Genomic DNA, 22,557 nt, shown 5'->3' on the forward strand with positions numbered 1-22,557 from the left:
ATACTTTGACTGAATCCTTGAAGTGGAACAAATGCAAGGCTGTGTTCTTTTGGAACTATTAGTTCAGAATGTGTCACTCCACAACTAGAACGACGACTTTTGGGAGTTTGCTTCACCTGGCAAAACGGCCCCGCACTCCCATGACGCCTTGTCCACCTACAGCAAGAAAGATGTCAATTACACATGATCATGTTAAATCTTACTGTGTTAATACATCTGGGTTAAAATGAGAAGAAATAAAAATATAATTTGCCACAGTTGGAGAAACTAAAAATGGTACATATTCTTACCCCTCTTTACAAAGCTCCTAGAACCACGACCACTAGTCCATTGTCTGCTAGACCCTGTTCTGGCTTTAGGAGGCTGAGAGCGGCTTGTGTCTGAAAGAGAAAAAAAGACAGTTTGTAAATCCGCAATGAGATATTTGAGGCGGTCTGCATAAATTTAAGTGTGCTTGTGTGTACCTGCAGAACTAGATGAAGGTTCCTGGCTTGTGGAAGGCAGACTAGACTCATCTGATGTCTGGGCTGGTTCCTCTGCCTCAGTCTGTGACACAGCCTCAAGTGAAGCTTCAGTACTGTACAAACATTATTCAGACAATTATGGAGTCCATGATCTCTCAAACTCTTTATGGCGCAAGAATGAAAGGAAGTGGTCAATGTGTTTGCACGGGTAGATTTAAGGGCTCACACTCACCTGTCTCCTGCGTCCATGAACATGTCGTCTCTCTCCTCCATCCCACTAGTGCCTGCAGGAGCGCTGAGGCCTGGTGTGGAGGTGCTCACCGTGGGCACAGACTGAGAAGCAAGCTCATTTGCTTCAGATGGCACAGTCTCTGATAAAATTGTCACTGAATATATATATATAAAAAAAGCTGATTTAACTGATTATAAAGTGGTACAGCAATGAGAATTAGGTATAAAAAGATGAAGAATATTGAAATTATCAATAATTTTGACTTGTGTCATCAATTTTGGAAAGTGCAGCAACAGTGGCCATTGCATAATCCTGCACTTTTCCAGATTTTTTTCAAATAGGAAATTTCCAATTTGTATGTGTATATATTCAAATGTTTATATACACGTTTCTGAAAAAAGTCTCTTATGCTTACCACGGTTGCATTATTTGATCCAAAAAATACAGTAAAAATGTAATATAACATAATATTGTGAAATATTACAATGTAAAATAACATTTTGCTTGTGATGGCAAAGCTGAATTTTCAGCATCATTACTCCAGTCCTCAGTGTCACATGATCCTTCAGAATTGCTGATTTGGTGCTCTTGCTGTGAAAACTCTGATACTTTCAAGATTCTTTGATAAATGGAAAGTTCAACAAAAAAGCATTTATTTATAAGAATAACATTTTCTGTAACATTATAAATGTCTTTACTGTCACATTTGATCTATTTAATTCATCCTTGCTAAATAAAAGTATCAATCTCTTAATAAAAAAAAAACATCAGTTCGAAAAACCCATACCAGTCAACCCCTATTTTGAACATTAATTTCAATTAAAGAGGAGTTGTCAATGAAACAGTATGACAGAGTCACAATGCTGAAGATATCATAAGAACCCAAAAAAGGATGCGTGATTTTGTACATACCAGGAGCAGCGATCTGTAGAGGGGTTGTGGGCACACTGCGGCCCCCTGACTCCTCCTCATGAGCTCCAAGGAAAACCGAACTATCATACATGCCTAAACCTGCAAAACACAGAAGACACCATAAAAAACGAACCAATATTTGACAGTAAAAGCAGTTAATGAATAGTTCTTTCAGATTCAACAACATAAGGGTAATGCATGCCACCTTGTGAGGGCAGCTGGACAAGGTCTGAGTGAGAGGAGCTGGTCTGTGGGAGGTCATCTGAAGGACCGAATCGGAATCGTGGTACGCCTGCGACCTGTGGAGAACTTTGTACAACAACAGAAAAGAAATCAAGTCATGTTGCAAGAAACAAACGAGCATAGCAAAGTGTAAAAACAAGGAAACGCACTGGATTGCTTCAGCAAATCCATCCGAACGAGGAGGAATGAGTGTAGGGGTACTGGGAACCATCCTGTCGTCGTCCTCAAAGAAATGCTGCTGATGTGAAACAGAGGAAAACGATGACACTGGGATTTAACGGCAAGCATTCAAGCTCAGGTGCAAACCACACAATCAAACCAAGTCCTAAAAGGCGACTCACTGCACTACTGGCCATTCCAGAGGTCAGCTGAAGGCCTCGTCCCACTGACTGCCGACGAACTGGGAGACGCTGCAGACACATGCAAGTTATTCTTTTTTTCAACGCACACTCCAGGCAAAGCCTAACAACAGCAAACCATGAAAAAAAAGTTCCTCAGGCTATGCCATGCAGTACACACTTTTACACACACCTGGACTTGAGCAGGAGGTCCCAACTCCTGAGCAGGCTGGGCCAAGATGTTAAGTCGAGGTGGCAGAGGATGTTGCGGTCTCCTGGGTGATTGTGGAAGTCGAGGGGCAGAGCTGGTGACAGGTGCATCAAACACATCCAATGTGCTCGTTTCAACTGAGACGTCACATGTAGATGAATGGAAAAGAGAAGGCGCTTTTAAAACACCAACAACTGACTTTCTGAAGCTTGAAAGCCTCAATCCCATTCAATGTAATTGCATGGAAAAGATCCTTTCAGACAGATGGTTAGGTCACAGTCACGCTGACTTACAGGTCTGAGAATCTGCCATGCGTTGGGTGGAGTCTGTCGCTCCAAGACTTTCCTCTGTCTCAGTGCCTGGATCTGTGGCATCAGGGCCCTTGGAAAGGATCATGTGGAAGGTAGAGGGGGAGGAAGAAAAAGCAGGAAGAACATTTCTAGTTAATTTCCTGAGCATTACATTTTGATTCAACATACACACAAAGAACACTATATTTAGCAGAATGGGTTTAAACATTTTTATTAGCATTAAAGTGTGCACAGTCAAACTGAGCCTGATGTGCCAGCTACAAACACATACATTGCATAATGACAAGTTACGGCTGGATCATTAAAATGGCATGAGCTAGCTTATACAGACCTCTCTGATGTTAAGTCCAAATGTAGGTGTTTATGCTGCACAAAAAACAATTGTGTGTACTAGGGTTGGGTAATGGGAAGAGGAATTTACTGAACATCAATTCATAGAAATCCATTGACATGAAGAAATTGAATTAGTCTAAAGTTTTGCCACAAAAAAACAAAACATGAAAGATAATTTTAGACTAATTATTCTCATTTTCCAACTGATAAGTAGATTTTTTTTTTTCCTTAACTAATTCATTTAGAGATATACACTACCATTAAAAAGTTTGGGGCGAGTGACTTGTTTTTTTGGAAAGAAATTAGCAGTTTTATTCAGCAAGGATGTATTCAATTGATCAAAAGTGACAGTAAATACATTTATAATGCAACAAACGATTTCCATTTCAAATAAATGCCGTTTTCATATAAATTAAGCAGCGAATGAAAACAAGAAATGTTTCTTGAACATAAAATCAGTATATTAGAATGATTTCTGAAGGATCATCCGAGACTGGAGAAATGATGAAATTTCAGCTTTGCATTACATGAGTAAGCTACATTTTAAAATATATTAAACAAAATGTTTTCTTCAAATTGTCATTTCACAATACTGACAATTTTGCTGTATTTTTGATCAAAAAAACAAAACATAAGTTGCATGTAAATCGCATTTTGTTATTACATTCAGAAATAATGTATAGGGAGGGGCCTACCGGTAAAGCTAACAGGATTCCTACACATTTTCCATTTCAAAACTCCATACTTTTCCAAACCTATCTGTATATTTTTTGAGACCACAATTAACAAATGTTTTATACAGCATTGTTTTCAGCATTATGTTTGGTATATAGTAGTCACATGTAAATATTTTGATTCTCTTTTTTTTTTCTCATTGGTTTTCTCAAAGTGAGAACATTAGTGAAATTTTATATCCTGCATATTCATATCTGACACACATTAGTGTGATATTGATCACCAAACAGCAAAGTATAGTCTGATTTAGATGATCCTTTGCTGGTTTGAGTGCCACACACATTCGTTTAGTGACGTTCAAAACAGACTTGCTTGAGACAATGTCTCAATGAAAACATATGCCTTAAATTAATTTTGTTGTTCGACAATTACAAAACGATCACTCAACTTTTGCCATGACTCTGCTTGCATAATACATTTATTTTTCAGAAATACTTAATTTTATATTTTAGAAAACTGAATAGAGGCAATAGTCTTGCAATTTTTCCATACTTATCCAGACCTGGAAATATAGCTATAGGCTATTTTAGTTCCCCTTACTCCACAACAAATCTTTTAAAACAGAACAAGAATGAAAAATAAAAGTATCTATATAAACGTTGAGCCAAAACAAATTAGTTGAAGTGAAACTGAAAACCGTCCTACCTCTCTCATTCGCAATGTATTTGGATGCTAAACTAGTATTTATACTGGCTTTGTACCTCCAATATCCAATATTAACGTAAAATATTATCCTACACATGCGCAAAAAAGTGTTTGGCTTAACACCACAGTGGGGCGGTGTTCACGCTGAACGCCACAGATTCTACTACAGACTACTTAAATTGAGCAGTGCAACTTATTTTATTTTGATAATGAACAGGCTGTGATGTCAAGTTAACAATGCTAGAACTGCTATGTGGTGTGTGTGAACGAGTCGTCTGCGTGATCTCTTGAAATGTTTCCTTATAACAGCGGAATCATTATGGTCATACAGATAAGAGTAAGACAAACTGTAAAGAGTCTACTTTTATTTGTGTACACTCACAATATAAACAAAACATTGTGCTTTTTTAAAATAAAGAAAACAAACAGGATGCTGCTTTCTGCCATCTCGGTTTCCTTTCCGTGAACTTGTTTTTGGAGTGAGTCACAAAAATCAGCAGAAACTTGGCATATACTACTTGTCGCACAGTTTTTTCTTTTGTTCTGTTAATCTGTAAAATTTTTAAGTGACATTTGTTGCGCATTTACTCATTTTATATATATAATTTTATTCTGTTTTTCTCCGTTCACAGAAGCGCTGCAGGTGCGTGATGTGATGATGAATCCTCATGTTCTGTTGTTTATGCTGCTATTTGTGCATGTAAAACTAAACCCCTGGAAAACAAATTTTTATATTTTTAATGGGTCAGACACTTATCCATTCTGAATTTATTTAATTCTAATTTAACAATCTTGTCAGTTAACAAGCTTCGGTTGTCGGTTTCTATGCATGATACATTCAACATATGCTATATAGGTAATTCAGACTGAAAAATACAATGTATTAATAAAACTACACTTAAAGATGTTTCTTTGAATTTCTTTTGATTTTAATTCTACTTTTTAAAATTTAAATTACAATTCTGCATAATGTTTGCTACCTCAAGTTAAATTCAGGAATTGATATTCTCAACTGAATTCTGATTGGTGCACATCTCTGCTTTGTACCTCTGTGTCGTCTCCCTCGTAGACCTCATTGCCATCTCTGCTGCCCTCTTCGTTGCTCTCTTCTCCCTCTTCCCCAATCCCTCCATCCTCCTCATCATCATCCTCTTCCTCCTCCTCTTCCTCCTCCTCCTCCTCCTCATAATCCTAAAGTGGGTAAAAACAGTTCATATAACAGAATCAAACATCACTTCATTTCAGCAGCGGTGCAACTACAAACCTGCTCTTCTTCCTCTTCCTCTTCCTCCTCCTCCTCCTCCGATTCATCTTCGTGGTCTCCCTCACTATCTGTGTCACTAACAATGACTATGACGTGGTGATCGGGCTCGTCCGGGCTTCGATGGGTGTCAGAGGAATGAGGCAGAAGTCGATCTCCAGGCACAGACTGAGATGGTCCTGGTTCCTCATCCATCTCCTCCAAAGTCAAAGTAGAGTAGTTCTCCAACTCCTTCAAACAGACATGCATTTGAAACACCAATTTCTATTGGTTTCACACTTCTACTCTGTCTGAATAAAAACAGGAAGTTCTACACACATCCTTCTGTTATTACCTGTCCAGCGTCAGGAGCCTCCTGGTTGTCACCTGGTACAACACTTTCAGCCTCAGTGCTGTCCTCAGCCAACATCTCTTCCTGCAGTGCATATTTTATGTTATTCTATGTTGTTTTATGTTGCACACAGTCTTGACTTTAAAGCAAAAAAAAAAAAATGATGGCAGCAGGTTGGTATAATATAATAAACTTAGTTATAAACCTCACCTCCACCCTATGAATGCGGACCCTCTTGCAAATGGGAGAGTCACTGGGCTCATCCTGGGACTGTGTGTCAGCAGACATGCCCTCTTGTTCCTCTTCACGGGCACGTTTGCTCAAGGCATTACTAGGAGACGCGGTCACTACAGCAGGAGGACAAAGAGCTCATCTGTAGAGTGAAGTTCCATGACAAAAGAGTTCAGCTAATCTGGTTGAATTTATAATTGACATTACCTGCACTGGCACTGCTTGTGCTAGCGGTGGCACTCCACAGCCCAGAGGATGTAGAAAGAGGCCTGTCTAACTGTGAGGTTGGGAGCATTACAGCAGTTGGAGGTTCCTGATTGGATGGTTCAGCAGGGGGTTGGGTTTGTTGTTGAGTGGGCTGAATGAACGCAGTGGCTTGGCTCTGCTGTTGGACATTCAGCAGAGGTTGAGCCAGGTTGGTCTGAACATTAGGGCTGGTGGACCGCACTGAACCGCTGGCACTGCCATAGACAGTCATATGCTCTAGCGGGCTCTCAGATGACTGCATGGCTGCAGGGTCAAGGACAAAAATTCATTTGTACAGTGTTGTTAACTAAAACTATTAAAAATATTTTTTCTTAATGTAAATAAAGCAGAAATAAAATATAAATATTAAATTAAAAACTTAAAACTAATATTACTAAAACTAAAATAAAAATAATAGCACAAAAATAAAAGCACAAAATGACAAATTGAAAACATTTTTTAATTTAACATCAATAAACACTATAATTAGTATTTAAAGTGTCAGTATTTAAACAAATCAGTGTTATTTTAGGTGTCATTGACATACTATTATAATTTTTAGTTAAGCTTAAAATAAAAAAATCTGAAATATTAAGTTAAAGTTTAATAATTTGTGCATTCGCAAATTTTTTTTAATGTCTACATAGTTTTAATTTAGTTTGAGTTAATCGGAAATGTTGCCTTGGCAACTAGCAGAAATAAAAAGTTTTTTATAGATTTATTTCAATTTGTGTTTAACTTCGTAAAATTTCATAAATGATAACAACCCTAGTCCAAAACAACCTAACACTTACGCTCTTGGCTCTCCACCTGCGTGGTGGGCATGACTGTGGCAGTGGGTGTAGGAGTGGGCACTGGGGCAGGAGTGATCATAGGTTTGATGCTGGCCCTTGGGGTGGATTTGTTTCCTGGGACGGCTGGAGGCTTGCTGGGGGTTGCCGCCAGTGGTGTGGGCTTTATGTTAGCAGTTGGAGGCTCTGAAGTGCTTGCACTATCAAAGGGACATAAAGAAGATGTAGAGTGGCTTGGCTGGAGCCATTTTTGAAAATATGACAGCGACTATGAATAAAATGTGCAGGTTAATGTATAGTGCCCCCTAAAAATACTGTACCTTCCTCTATCTGCCACTGGTGTGGACTTGAGAGAGATCTGTCGCTGTTCTGTTGTCCTTTGAGGTTCCTGGGTCTGCAGACAGAAGAAAAACTAGATGAACACTAACACGTAAACTTCAGCTATTGGTTTGCAATTGCACAAACGTGTGGTATTACCTTGCTGGAGCCCTGTTCTGGTTGTTCGTCTCTCTGTTCTCCATGTCTCTCTTGCTGCTCACGGAGGTCTCGCAGCTCCCTTTCCTGTCTGTTCAGACGCCCCTCGTACTGAGACTTAAGTGCACTCACTCGTACTTCCAATTCCTCTTTTTGTTGCTTCAGCTCCTCATTTTCTTTCTGAAGCTGACCCTTTACACCTGGAATTAGAGGACAAAAAAATTAATTAATTTAAATTCAGTGTCAAACTACCTGGAACAATTTAAAACAGAAAAATCACTCTTTTAAAACAAGGTCAATTCTTACCACTAAGCTGGCTGATCTTCTGCTTGGCCATTACTATGGCCTTCTTGGTCCTCTCCTCCTTGTCAGTCAGCTGCTGTTTGAGTCGCTCCTCCTGAGAAGATTTCTCTTGAAGCTCCTGTCTAAGACGAGAGGCCTGTTCCTGTGCACTGCGTGCCTCTGCTTCCCGCTCACCTACAGTCTGCAAAGGGCAACAGAAATCTCACACTATGAGCATCACATTTTAAAAAAGTTACCTAATCATTTCAGTCTGATCTTAAAAGGTTGTGCAGTACGTTTCATTGCAGATTTTTTTGAGATCCAATCACAATGTAATGCAGGTTTTTCAAAGAGACCGATGATGGATATAGGAGCCACACTATATTTCACATGAGAGATAAACTACAAAACAGAGAGGGGTTCAGAGAAAGGGTGGAAAATGGTAATAAATATGAATCACTAAAATATATATATATATATATTTTTAAAATATTTAAATAAATAATATAAAACCAGTGTAAACAAAGAGGGGGTCAGAGAAAGGGTGGGAAATGGTAATAAATATGAATCACTAAAAAAATTAATTAGTTTAGTTTATAAAATTTAGTTTTATATAATTTTATATTAAACATATTTAAAGGGGCGGGGTAAAGTAATACTTACTCTATTGAGATTCTCCAGATGGCCCTCCAGTTCTCTTGTCCTGTTCTCTGATTGGTTGAGGGACTCTTTGAGGCCCTGAAGTTCTTGAGCTGATGCCTGTTGTGCCTCCTGATCCTGGGCTGGTGCAGATGCAGCAGCGGCTACCAGCTGCAAAAAAACTATTTAATCATATCTCTACTCCAAACACATATTTTCACTTTCTTGAGTCATAAACCCTGTCTCACCTTGTCATATTCAACTTTGAGCTCCTCATACTGGGTTTTATACCGTCGACCAATCTTTTTAACTTGTGTGATGGTTTTTAGTTTCTCCTGGATGTCCAAATTTTTGGCCTCCTGGTCTTTCTTCAGGTTGTCCCTCTCCACCATCACCTTCCCCAGGTTTTCCCTTAGGTTCTGAACCTGAGATTGCAGCATAGTCACAGAGCTACCACTCCTGCAAAGAGCAAGAAAATGTGACATGCATAAAATACAGCAAGACAAGAATAAAAAGTCATTTTTTAAACCTGTGAAATTTTGCTCTAACCTGGCAGCCTCAGATTTGAACCGGCTAGTCTCCTCAACAAGTTGCTGGATGCGTTTGAGATGTGTTTCCCTCTCAGAGTGCATGCGCTTGTACTCCTCTGGGTCAGTGTCTTTCTGCTGGCTTACCAGGTGCTAAACACCACAAGAAAGTATAATCAGGACCCAATCATTTTCAATGACAAATGCATAGTTTTTAATACATAGAAATACTTGTACCTGAGTGCGAGCTTTCCAGCGTTTGATGTCTTCTTCCAGAAGCTTCTTCTCTGCCTGTAGCATACCACTCTTCTCACTGAGCTCTGCATTGGACTCCTGCATAGGCAAGATGTCCGACTCCAGTTTACACACCTGTAAACCATTATGAAATCAACATAATTTATATCAATTGCATTGTTACATTTACATATATAATTGTTGGTTATGCGTTTTAATAAGGGTGCCTTGCCTTGGCTTGAGTATCCTGCAGCTCCTGCTCCAGTTTCTCTTTCTCCTCCCTCAGCATCTTATTAGTCTCCATTAGCACATTCATGGTCTCTGTCTTCTTCATCAGCTCATCATGCTGGGACAAAGTCTTTGCAGTCACCTTTAGACAAATTAACACAGGCTGAGTAACAGGCACAGGCAAAAGGAAAAAATGGGATCTGGTAACCAAGGCAGTTAACTAGTATAATTGATCAGGAATAAAATAGAATGCATCTTGGTTCTCCAAGCCAACCTGCATCCTCTCTCTCTCTGCACTTAGACTCTCCTGAACATCCTTCAGCTCTCTCTCCAGATGCTCCACTCTCAAACGGTGCCTCAGACTCTCCCCCTGGACCACCTCAAACCGAGACTCTGCGATCTCCTTCTCCCGTCGCACAAACCTGCAAACCAATGGAGAAAGAGACTGCCATGAATGAGAAAGCAAGAGAAATAATAATCATATTTTCTTCTCATTTCTACTTTACTCCATCTAATCTATTTTTAACATTTTCTCTGCACAATCAACATTCTAAGTACACACTGGCAAAATGTCATTGGCTAGTAATTTTTGTTTATTCGCTAGACTTTTGTAATAGATATTTCTCATTTTAAACACAGTAAAAGTGTATCTTTTCAAAACTTATACTTAGCCTTAATCACTGGTCAGTAAAATGTAAATTTACTAGTCAATGACTAACAACAGACATTTAGCCAACTGGGGCAAAATTTGGTCACATATGTGAGCGATTTACTTGCATTGAAGAGGGTTGACAAAATTACTGAAATTCCTTGGATAGGTCAAAAGACAGACATTCACCTGAGTATTTCCAGGAGCTGATCCTGAGACTTCCCCTCCTCAGTCAGAGAGACATTCAGCGGACTCTCATTGGCGGCTCGCTGCAGCTGACTGGCCATCTGTCCACTCAGAGTCTGTATCTGCTCATGGAGGAGTGTGTTCTGCCTCTGCAGATCTTCACAGCGAGACTCTAACTTACACTGCTCCTCCTGATGTGGAGAGAAAATAAAATGAGTAAATGCTATTAATACTTCTATGACAGGCTTTTTTGCCATTCCTTTACCTTGAGAATCTTTTCTTGCTCTTCCCAGGAGACACGAGCCTCCAGCAGCTGTGCGCTGGTGCTCTGAACTTTCTCCTCCAGCTGCTGTCTGACAAGAGTCACCTGCAGAGCCTGAGCTTTGGCAGCCTGCAGTGCTTCCACGTCGGCCGCATGCAACAACATCTCCCTCTCATATTTATCCTGTGCCTCAGCTGCCATCTTAGCCTGCTGCTGACTGTCCAGGATAGCCTGCTGCTCCTGTGCAGCAGCAACAGAAGCTCTCTCCAGGACACTCTTGTGTTCTGCCTGCAGGCTGCTCAGAGACTTCCTCAGCTCGCTCAGCTGGGATAAAGGATTAAGAAAAATCAAATTCAGCCTCTAAACACACAATATCATTCACTTAGAACATTGAAGATGAACACAGAATGCAAAACAAACACCCATTCATAAACTTGGCACACCAGGAAAATGACACTGAACTACAATAGTCAACATTTGAAGTGGATCAAAACCTTTCCAAAACCTTTTGATCCACTTCAAATGTTGACTACTGTACATCAGGGGATTTTAATCTTTTGGATGCCACAAAAATCCAACTATGATCATCCTCATGTGAGGGACTGCCATCCTAAAATTTAAAAGGCAGCTATATGTATTTTTTTACATTTTCCTACTCACTATAGTACTGTTAGATGTATTATGCTAATTTTTGTATCATTTAAATCAAATATGTATTTATTTTAGAGGTGGGCATAGATTAATTTTTTTAATCTAGATTAATCTAGATTAATTTTGAAATTAATCTAGATTAATCTAGATTAAAATGGCTCATTTGAATTCTGCCGAAGGCATTCAGAATACGTGTGCTACCCAAATAATGACTATAAAAGTAAGTCTTTGTGAACGGGTTTCTCAAGCCAGGTGGCGCATTAGACCAGGGGCTCATCTCCTGTTTCCAAAATGCATCACAAACTGCTTGAGAAAGCTGTTCTACTCATAGACTGTAAAAGGTTACTACTGTACTGTTACCGTCCATAGGCAACATTAGGTAGGCCTATGTTATTATCAACTACTATCAATTAGGGATGGGCGATAGGCCTATGGCCTAAAATCTATATTGTGATATACATTGCAGCCTCTTGCGATAACGATATACAGTATATTATAATAAAACCATTTCAGAACAGGTTACACAGACCCTGCTAAACAACTGCTAAATGTATTTTTTTTAAAGGGTAGGCCTATATGTAGTTTTGAGAACATATATTGTGCAAAACTGTAAGTATACAACATAATTTTGCAGATAAATAAAATTTAAGTACACTATAGCTGCAGAGACTTAAGTAGGTCTAATGTTTATTATAGCTTTGAGCTTATGAAACCCCAAATTTAAAGTGATAATATTGTCTAACTGATGTATTTTCAGTTAAAAAGAAACACACCAACGATTCTTAAAATCGGGCATAGACAGAGATTATGTGTTAACGTTACACCACTAAGATATATTGGAATGAGAATAATACGCGCGCGCTGGTATTCAGTGATATCATGTTTCGTTTTGAATTTGAGGTGATAGAACGGATTAGTCGTGTGTTAACTTACCGAACCGTTACCCCACACACTCTGTCTATAGTTTGCTGCTGTTTGTCGGACGGCTTAAATCCGAACCAAGTCCAAATAATGGATGTTGCAGCTTTCACTTTCAGCCGTGTTTACTTAAGATGACGACGAATATGCGTTGCAGCCGGGTTTACCTCGCGGCCGCGGGTAGATTGCGTCATCATCTCCCAACCCAACTTGGGGAATAGATTAACGGCGATATTTTTTTTATCGCGCGATAAGAGTCTCGCGTTAACGCAGCGCGTTAACGCCGATAACGGCCCACCACTAATTTATTTATACACTTTTTTTACTAAACTTTTCTATGGACCCCCTAGCACTTCCTTGCAGGCCCCCAGACCGCAGTTTGAAAACACCTGAACTGCATCATAATTAAATAAATCATAACCGATTTGGTGCAAGATCCCTTGAATAACATACTGTAAGTGGACTGGGTTAGAAAAAAAAAAGTAGCTTAAGGCTTTTTAAATCAGAAAGTTTAAGGACCTAGTGAGCAGATAGTAGTAGAGGTGGAAATTCATTACCTCTTGTTCCACAGCAACAACAGCTTTGCTTTTCTCTTCCTGCAAGCTCTGTTTCACCTTGTCCATTTCCAGAAGTTTCTGCTCCAGCTGTTTATACTGCTCCTGAGCTGCCTCCATCTGGGTTTCCACAGATGAACGCACCTGCTCGGTTACCTAAAAGAGGAAAGACAAAGAGGACAAATTTACAAAATAATTTAAAAAAAAATCTAAAAAATAATCAAAGTTAACCCCAATCATTTCTTAAAATGTCCCATGGCCAGTTTCTTGTTGACTTTATTTTTATGGGAGGTAAAGTGTGTTACAGTAGACTGTAGAGCATAGTGATTTTTATAATTTCACACCCACCTGTTTCTCTTTATCCAGGGACTCCTCCAGGCTAAGGCTAATGGCTTTGTACTGATCCATACTGGCAGTAGTGTTCTTCAGTTGCTCTGCAAGCTCTTCTACCTTGTTCTCAGCCTGCTTCAGCTGGGCACGCAGAGCCTCCATGTCCCCCTCACTGCCCTGCAGGCCTGGAGAGGGGAGGGGTACTTTAGAAGGTGTCTTTTTTTCCAACAACACTGCTCTGTTTTTCATAGCCTAATGGAATGTTAGGTAAACTAAGCAAAAATAAAACGTAAGAAGTGCTCTGATACCATGTTAATCATGAGCACAGTCTCTCACCTGTATGTACTGTAGGGGAAACCAGCCGGGTCTCCCCACTACTGATCTGAAGCCTCAGGTTGTTAAGCTCAAGTTGGGCAGAACTAAACTGTTCTCTCGTCCTGTGGTGCTGGGCTGTTTGTGTTTCCAGCTTCTTCTTAGCATCCATCAGCTGCATCTGTAATGCAGAAGAATGTCAAAGACAAGCAAATGAGCCAAGATATCAATCATGAGGAAATAAGAGGGAAGAGAGAGTGAAAGAGAGGTTTCCCTCACGTCTTGATTGCGTGCCAGCAGGTGCTTCTGTTCCACCTCATTCTCGAGTCTTTTCTGGAGCTGAGCAATCTCTCGCTCCTGCTTCTCAATCTGAGCAGTCAGCCGCTGTCTGGTCTCAGTCTCAGAGCGCTCTAGAGTTGCCTGCAAAAATAATTCATAGATGCAACAAGTTCTCAAAACATTAGGGGTGTAACGATTCATCAACTACATCGATGTATCGATTTATATTCTTAATGATCCAACTACATTGATCTGTGCTCGGCAAGTTATATCGATCTAGACATATATCGATCTAACATCGTTTTAAAAGGTAATGAATCGATTGTATCGATACTATGAAATAACGCATTGGATTTAATCACGTCAGACTTTATAAGGATGTTTTTTTCTTAGCACTTTTAATGATAAAGGCGTTAAACGTTACTCGATTCAGTCTGCCTATCTGTGACGTGATCGCCATGCGTGACACGCCAGCAGCAGCAAAAGACAACAAGCAGCGCAAAGTCACTCACCTCAGAAAAACGGACTTTCCTCAGCCGCTATACTGCAGTAGCGCGCACTCTGCAATTGCACGCGCAAATGCGACGGCACGCGCTGCAGGCTTTTATCGTTTCACTAGCCTATATATAAAGCACAAAATAAACTACAAGCATGCAACGTCGTTACGTTTTAAATTAGAAAAAACGTGTTGTCCAGATTCAGTATCTGCGGTCAGATGATGTTGTCAGGCTATATGTCCGTGTCATTATTCTATCATTATTTTCATAACTTGTCACGAAATAGTCTCTCACCTCAGAAAAACGAAATCTCATGTCCTGTCATCTTTATACTGTGCTCGTAGCGTGCACTCTTTAATTGCATGCGCATAATTAATTGATACCTGATTCCCTTTCAAGAATTTTTGGCTAAAAAGTCACTGAATCGATTTCAAGTCACTGAATCGTTTCGGATCGTATCGTTCTAAATGAACCAATATCGTCCTTGAATCGTATCGACAACCACGAATCGCGATATGAATCGAATCGTTGTTAAAACGAATCGTTACACCCCTACAAAACATCCTTTGTAAGACCCAAATGGTCTATACCACAGAGTTTGAGATGATTCATAAAAGCACTTGTCACCTGTATTGATTTGAGGTTGGTCAGCAGCATGTTCTGACCGAGCTGTTGGGCCTGGAAGATCTCTTTCTCCTGAGTCAGTCTGATCTCCACCATCTTCAGCATGTCTCTCTCTTTACGCAGGTTCGCTGCTTCCGACTGAAACAGAGACACAGACGATTGATTCACTTTAGACTGAACTAACAGTCGTCAGAGCAACCTGCGACTAAGTGTGCAACAACATACCTCAGCAATGGTGAGTTTCTCAGTTGCTGCTCGCCGGTCCTGGGTGAGGGTGTGTATGGTCTGTTCGCTCAGCTGAATTGCTGCAGCCTGTTTCTGAGTCTTCTCATTCAGAGAGGCAATCTCCTTACGGTATCCCTCCACATTATCCTGGAGCATCTCATACCTGACACACACACACCACAAAGACAAATCAAGGATTCTACATTTTTGTGTGTGGGGTGGGTGAGGGGACATGAGGACCAAAGAACTGTATGACTTGATACCGTTTGGAGGTGAACTCCAGCTGTGTGGAAATCTTGGTGTTTTCAGAGCGAAGTTCAGTTACTTGATCCTGCAGTTTCTCACTTTGCTCAATCAGAGCCTTTTCAGAATCAATTTTTTCCTTCTTATAGGCCACAAAGATTTCCTGAAGCTGATCAAACACACAAAACATATGATTAAACTATTTTTGTCAAAATGAAAAATTTAAATTAAAGAAAGACTAAATGTAAAAACAATACAGATAATAAATTAACACTTTTTTTTCAGCAAGATGCAATAAATAAAAAAAGTGACATTAAAGACATCTATAATGTTTCAAAAATATTTTGAAATAAATGCCATTCTTTTTTACTTTATACTCAAATAACCTACCTGCTTCAGTGCAGCCTTGGCCTCTACTGACTCAGTGGATTCTATCACCGTGGCAACCAGTCCTGTAGGGGTGCCTGCAGTAGGTGTGACGGCTGGAGAACGGCGGGGAGTGGAGGTTAGAATAAGCTCCTCAGCAACAGCACCTGTCACAGTAAAAGTATATTTAATCATTGTGAAACTTTCACATTAAGGCATCTTGCACTCTCTCAAATATTCACAAAAAAATGTAATGATTACGCTGGCGATATATGCAACATTGTGTTGCTTTTCATTTGCCCATATCAATAAACTAAAAAAAGTTACCCTGTGGAAAGGTGACTCCAGTGGCCTGGGTCAGAAGCATGCGGAACATGTCCCTCTGTCGTGCGACAGCATCAACCTTCTGCAGGTCCCGAGCTCTCTTTTCCTTCAGCTGCTCCAATTCACGTTGAAGATCCTCGAGATATTTCTCCACCTCACTGCGTCTGAACACACACTCAGCATTATGCTTTCTCCATTGATATTTAATCAGATTTTTCGGTTGACAGATTCACTTCCATCACACAAACTTACTTCATGGTGTCTACCTCCAACTCATCCTTCTCTTTTGCCTCACTGAGGTCTCTGAGTGCCACTAGGAGTCGCTGGTTCTGCTGTTGTAGCTCTTCAATGCCACGGAAGGTGACCAGGTGCTGAGAAATCACCTCCGAAGTGCTGCTTACATCCGCTGAACACATCTCATCTTCCTCACGCATCACATGGTTACCACGTGCTTCCTCCAGCTCAATGAGGAGGACCCGCACCTGAGATAGTGATGTGAAAACAACAGGATTTTAGATTATTTGGTAACACTTTACAATATTGTCTCATTTATTAATATTAGTTAATGCATTTACTAACACTAACAAAAGTTAATCATTTCTGTAAGAATATATTGTTCATTTTTAATGTTAGTTAATAAAAAATGTAATATTCATGTTAGTTCACGGTGCATTAACTAATGTTAACACAACTTAACAGATAAAAGTTTTTATCTTAATGTATTAGTAAATGTTGAAATTATCATTAGAGGGATAGTTCACACAAAAATGAAAAATCTGTCATTATTTACTCACCCTTATGTCGTTCCAAACCGGCGAAGTCTTTTGTTCATCTTCGGAACACAAATTAAGATTTTTTGATGAACGAAGATGAACGAAAGTCTCACAGGTTTGGAACGACATGAGTAGTGAACTAACCTTAATAAATGCTGTAGAAGTATTGTTCATTGTTAGTTCACGTTAAATAATGTAGTTAACAAATGTTAAAATATGAAACCTTGTGTTATCATTTCTCTCGCATAAGGTATTGACGTCTGAGCTGTGCCATTAGACTTTACCTGTTGAGCCATGTCAGCCAGCTGCACCTCAAACCTCTGGTTATCTCTCTCCAACACAGATGCACGTTTGTTGCCTTCATCTGCTTCTTTCTGCAGGCGGTGGACCTCCTGAAACATTCAAGAATAGTCATAGATTTGGTTTCGTAAGTGCAAAGGAATCATTATGCAGCATGTATTCGCAGTGTGACATGCAGTAACTGACTCCGTTCTCACCGTGACAGCTTGCTCTAGTTTAGAAGAGAGACTGGAAACAGACTTTTGCATGCGCTCGTACTCCTCTCTCTGTCTTTTCAAGATGGGTGCCTTTGCTTCCATCTCCTGCACAATATCATCCAGGTACTTGTGCAGTCGTTTGTTCTCTAGTTTCTCCCGTTGTAATTGTTCTTGAGTCTCTACATATGCTGTATATATCTACATAAAAATAGGAGAATGTATATTAACATTTAGAAAGGCTAATAACTTCTGAAAATGAACTTTGCTTTGGCATCACAAAAATCAGAATGTAGGTCAGCACCTCTGTGAGTTTCATGCCTGGTTTGATTTTAGCAACTGCAGCTGCAGTGGGGGACATCGTTGTCACATGCTCCTCTGAAAGAATTGAAGCAGTTCCTGGAATGGCAAAAAAAAGAAGAAAAAAAAAAGTAAATGTTAGAGAAGCAGGAATGATATTAGCTAAAGACAAAAATGAAGGAAAACCTAATTTCTGAAAACTTAATTTCCTTGCTTTCAAACATTTAACCATTGAGCTTTTATGGAGACCTTAATGGTTCACTTTGTTGACAACAGATTTATAAACGATTCTCATTACGAATTTGCAAAGATGGTTGGTACATGTTGTGTTCCCAAATGCACATTATTAGCGACTCAAACACACACAGCACTTGCAGAGTACCATTTACTGTGGATCGAAACAACAAAAAAAATGAACAGTGCTGAAAATGAACAGAAATATACAGAGTGTCAGACTATACATTTATAAAATTACATAACAGTTGCGATTTGATGATCCATTGAACCAAACCATATGACATTCTCGAACCATGCATTGTCAATTTATAAAGTTACTAGCAACTGGCAAGTAACACTGTTTCAACAGCAATTTTTACTCGCATTTGGGGCTTTGAAACCTGGCTATGCTAAGGGTGTCCCGCAGATTGCACCACAAATTCGTGCAGCTCTTTCAGAAGCAATCCGTGCATGAAATTTATTAGAAATTGTAACATTCTGCAGTTTATTAAGTATGCAAGTTTTCAATCATCATACAGTAACCAGCCTACTCTCCCACCCAAACCATTTTTTCTCAGATGTATGCAATTCACGTAGTTCATTCCTTTCTGGTTGAAAACATGAAAATCCTTATGAATATGAAAAAATAAAATCCCTGTAGAAGGTAAGGAAATACAGTGGTGATGCAAACCTCTGTGTTTGGTGTCTGACAGCAGCTCATTTGCATTTTCCAACTCTTTCTCCTGGCTGCTTATTTTCTCTTTCAGTTCAGCGATTTCCTTATCCTTACGACCCTCCAGCTCTGCCATCTTTACTTCCAGAGCTTTGTGCGCTATTCAGAGTAGACAGGACATTATAATGGGCATTTGAAGACACAAAAGAATAAAGAATAACATTTGCCATAAAAAAGATGACTTCCATTCAAAAGTTTGGGGTCAATAGGATTTTTGAAAGAAATAGGATGTTTTTGAAAGAAATCTCTTATGCTGCTCACCAAGGCTGCGTTTTTTTGGTCAAAATGCAATAAAAACAGTAATATTGTGAAATATTATTGCAATATAAAATAACTTTTCTGTTTATATATAATTTATTCCTGAAACAGCTGAATTTTCAGCAGCCATTATTCAGTCTTTATTGTCACATGATCCTTCAGAAAACATTAGAATTGTTTGCTCTGATTTGGTGCGCAAGAAACATTTCTTACTATTATCCATGTTGAAAACAGTTGTGCTGCTTAATATTTTTGTGGAAACAGTGATGCATTTTTTTTAAGGATGTTTGATAAATAAATTAAAAAAGTATAGCATTTATTTGAAACAGAAATCAATTTAATGCATCCTTGGTGAATAGAAGTGCTAATTTCTTTCAAAAACAAAAAAATTCGTAGACTCCAAACAGCACGGTATTTCACAATTCCAGGATCTACAAAAAAAAGACAGGTGTGTAGGCCTGTTGATTATGAGTTTACTGGTCAGAAAGCTGAAAATGTCACATGCATGTTGACAACCATTAGGACCATTAAATTCGCTTACCCTCTCCGGCCTCTTTAAGCAGCTTGTGAAGTTCCTCAACAGCTCTGCTGAGCTCCTCACCCTTGGCCTCGGCATCAGATGCAGCTCCCTGTGAATCATCAACAGAACTCCAACAGTAATTCTTAGCAATATCATCAAGAATTATATTTGATTTTAAAATAATAAAACATGCTATTCAGATTCAGGCATTATTTTTATCATACACTTTAATTCTTCAAGCAATTAAAACTTACCTTATACAAATTTGAGAGCTTGATATTGGCATTGAGTTCATTACTGAACTTCTCCTCCAAACTGGCTTGCTGTTCTTTTGCCTAAAGGTACAACATGCCCAATTGATTATGAAGAACTCTAAAACCCCATTCAGCTGATAACTACAGCGATGGATAACATTGTCTAACCTCTCTCATCTTGGTGATCATCTCCTCTGCTTGCCTCTGAAGGTTCTCGTTGGATGCCTTCAGACTGGTCACCTGATCTTTTAGGTGGGTGATCTACACAGGCATGCAGAGATTAGCACACAGACTAAAAACTTTAAAATATTTCAAAGCACATTCGACAAGATAACTTAAAATACATAAAAACAATATATAAAAGGGCTTATACAGTACCTCATCCTCCTTGTTATTAAGGTTGCATTGGAGCTCCAGTATCTCATTGCCTCTCTGCCGGGAAAGAGACAGCAGCTCTTCACTTTTAGCCTTAAGCTCGGTGTTCAGCCAGGTTACTTGGCCCTGGAGTAGATCTTTCTCCTGCTCCATTCGCTTCTCTTTATACTGGAAGACAAACAGCATATCAAAAATCAAGGTATAAAAATATAAGCTTGTTCTAAAGAAGACAACACTGTTTGAATTCAGACAAATATAGTTGTAAAAACATTGAATTACAAATGCACTAGCTAGTGTGATAAATCTTCAAAATGTTCAATATTTTGAAACTGATCCAGGTATTAGATCAATGCATTCCTATAAAAACAGTTAGATTTTTTTCAATCTTACCTTGATTGAGACCTCAGAGGCTTCGGACCCATCTAGTTTTAGTTGAAGCTGCATCCTCTCTGCATTGACTTCCACCAATCTATCATTAAGACGTTTCAGGTCCTCTAAAAAAAAAAGAAAAAAAGAAAAAGAAGAAAATTAGTCTATTAAACAATACTGTTCAGAACGGACACATTCATTTGTTCAAAAGTGACCATACAGAATTTTTCATACATACATTTCTGTTTCAAATAAATGCAGGTCTTCTGAACTTCTATTCAAAGAATTCTGAAAACATGTATTCCATGAAAACACAACTGTTTTCAACACTGATAAAAATAAGATTTTTTTCTTGCGCTCCAAATCAGCATATTAGAATTTCTGAAGGATCATGTGACATTAAAGATGGGATTAATGACTGATGAAAACTAATAAATACTTAAATTATTGTAATAATATTTCACAAATAATGTTGTTTTACTGTATTCTTTCTTCAAATAAATACAGCCATAAGATACTTATTTCAAAAAACATTTTTAAAAAATCTGACCACAACATTTTGGTATGTAAACAAGCTGTCAAGCCCAAACATGAACCTTCTGCTTAACCTGTGAAATTTATTTTTGAAATGTACATTAAAGAATGCTTATTAAATACCGCTTTGTTGCTCCATCTCCTGGGATCTTCTCTCCAATGTCCGCACAAGCTCTCGTTTTTCCGCCTCAAGCTCATTTTTGGCTTTAGAAAGTTCATTCTGCCCAAAGAAAGCACAATTTCATTATTCTTCAACATCCCAAAATGCAAGAATAGACAGACTTCTCTCTGTTACACAATATTTCGTTACCTGTTGTGATTCTAGTTTCGTGTAGGAAGAAGCTTGCTCCTTATTATTCTCTCGTAAGGACTTCAGCTCTTCTTCTGTAAAAGACGTGTACAAATACAAAATTAAGTCTGGTATTAATTACCAAAGAAGAGGCATTTGATTACCACATGCTTACCAAGTTTGCAATAGTCTTGTTGCAGTATCTGATGCTCTTGGGTCTGGGACACAAACTGAGACTGACTCTCAGCGAACTTCTTCTCGATGTCAAAATATTGTTGTTCTAACGTTATATGAAACAATAACACAACAGAAGGAATCAACACCCATACAAACATACCGTCGCCGATAATAAATGTAGACAGAAGACATTTCCTGAAAGACTAACATTTATTTAACAAGTTTAACATATGTTCACAACATAAAGTTTGCAGAACAATATGTCCAAGTGGGAAAAACAAAGTTTAAATAAAGATTATAAGACCCAGGCCTCGTTCGTGGCTATGAACTGTTTTCACATCTATTAAAACACCATAGCCTTACCACTATCGACACGATATTGCTCCTGTTGTGCCTTCAGACAATCAACTTCACCTTGCTGGTCAGAAATGTACTTCTCTAATTTAGTCAATACAGTTTTTTGGAGTTTCGATATCTCCGACCGCTCCAATATTTGCTGCAACACAGCCGCCATTTTTCGTTCCAATGACTCCTCCTCCTCCGCGTCACACGTAAACGTGCTTATTACTATAGACCCTTTGCAAACACGTGACCACGACCACGTGACGACGCCATGCTGGACTATTTCCAGAGCCCGTCTACGGAGAGCCTGCCCACTCCCTAATTTTGGTTGTAGTACCACCAGAGCTCCACTGAGTGCAAAATGAATGGGAGTCAATGGGGCTAGACGGCTAAATTTGTCTCTTTCACCCGATTGCCGTTGAGAAATCTCAGATCTGATTTTAGATTTTGCAAGTTCATGGGTTTTAGGTCGAAAGTTGAATGAACGAGTACTTATGTCGTTTTGATTTCTTACAGGTTGAGTTGTTGTTGCCCATAACACGCTAGCATTCTGCTAATGACGTCAGCATTCTGACGTCATTGACATTTTGAAAGACTTTTTAAAGCAAATAAGTGACTCTAAAAAATCTAACACCCAGCAATGTGTAATTTCTTTGCATCTCCTTTCGAATACAACATTCAAATTACTAGACAAAAAATTATATCCTGAGAAAAGTGGATTTTGAGGGGTATACCGCCATTGACCTCCATTCATTCTGCACTCGTCCTGTGAGCGCCCTCATATGGAATCAGAGTGGAACTGCAACCAGTTCAGAAGCCGGAAGTGTAGTGAGAG

General features: G+C 39.1%; 1 protein-coding gene across 5 annotated transcripts; it reads right to left on the bottom strand.

Moving 5' to 3' along the window:
* Positions 1-33: 33 nt before the first annotated feature.
* Positions 34-21,921, bottom strand: tprb (translocated promoter region b, nuclear basket protein). 5 transcript variants are annotated; one of them, XM_079889316.1, is made up of 50 exons: positions 21,744-21,921; positions 21,379-21,483; positions 21,225-21,298; positions 21,038-21,134; positions 20,402-20,505; positions 20,015-20,179; positions 19,805-19,897; positions 19,637-19,717; positions 19,404-19,491; positions 18,563-18,703; positions 17,660-17,754; positions 17,359-17,556; positions 17,146-17,253; positions 16,341-16,570; positions 16,092-16,252; positions 15,789-15,931; positions 15,419-15,567; positions 15,156-15,318; positions 14,934-15,068; positions 13,810-13,950; positions 13,555-13,711; positions 13,237-13,403; positions 12,892-13,044; positions 10,769-11,089; positions 10,507-10,694; positions 9,943-10,090; positions 9,673-9,810; positions 9,444-9,575; positions 9,229-9,359; positions 8,928-9,138; positions 8,704-8,850; positions 8,065-8,242; positions 7,762-7,958; positions 7,605-7,678; positions 7,288-7,484; positions 6,455-6,757; positions 6,227-6,363; positions 6,020-6,100; positions 5,689-5,916; positions 5,472-5,606; positions 2,694-2,781; positions 2,383-2,537; positions 2,193-2,261; positions 2,001-2,089; positions 1,814-1,917; positions 1,609-1,707; positions 697-850; positions 465-577; positions 291-380; positions 34-156 (listed from the first exon to the last, which is right to left on the bottom strand). In XM_079889316.1, exons 1-50 carry the CDS (start codon positions 21,892-21,894, stop codon positions 113-115), a joined length of 7,050 nt encoding a protein of 2,349 aa, XP_079745442.1. In that variant the 5' UTR covers positions 21,895-21,921; the 3' UTR covers positions 34-112. The 5 variants fall into 5 exon arrangements, with proteins under 5 accessions (XP_079745442.1, XP_079745441.1, XP_079745440.1 ...); XM_079889315.1 differs by having other exon boundaries at positions 2,001-2,086; positions 5,472-5,615; XM_079889314.1 differs by having other exon boundaries at positions 5,472-5,615.
* Positions 21,922-22,557: the final 636 nt, after the last annotated feature.

Source organism: Squalius cephalus (assembly GCF_949319135.1).
Source record: "Squalius cephalus genome assembly, chromosome: 12".
Lineage (NCBI taxonomy): Eukaryota > Metazoa > Chordata > Actinopteri > Cypriniformes > Leuciscidae > Squalius > Squalius cephalus.

Excerpts from the sequence above, each read along its gene's own strand:
- tprb (XM_079889314.1), bottom strand. The coding sequence starts at position 21,894 with ATGGCGGCTGTGTTGCAGCAAATATTGGAGCGGTCGGAGATATCGAAA. Across the intron at positions 17,254-17,358 it reads AACTAGAGCAAGCTGTCACG|GAGGTCCACCGCCTGCAGAA; the intron begins GTGAGAACGGAG and ends TGAATGTTTCAG. Across the intron at positions 8,851-8,927 it reads TCAAAGTTGAATATGACAAG|CTGGTAGCCGCTGCTGCATC; the intron begins GTGAGACAGGGT and ends GTTTTTTTGCAG.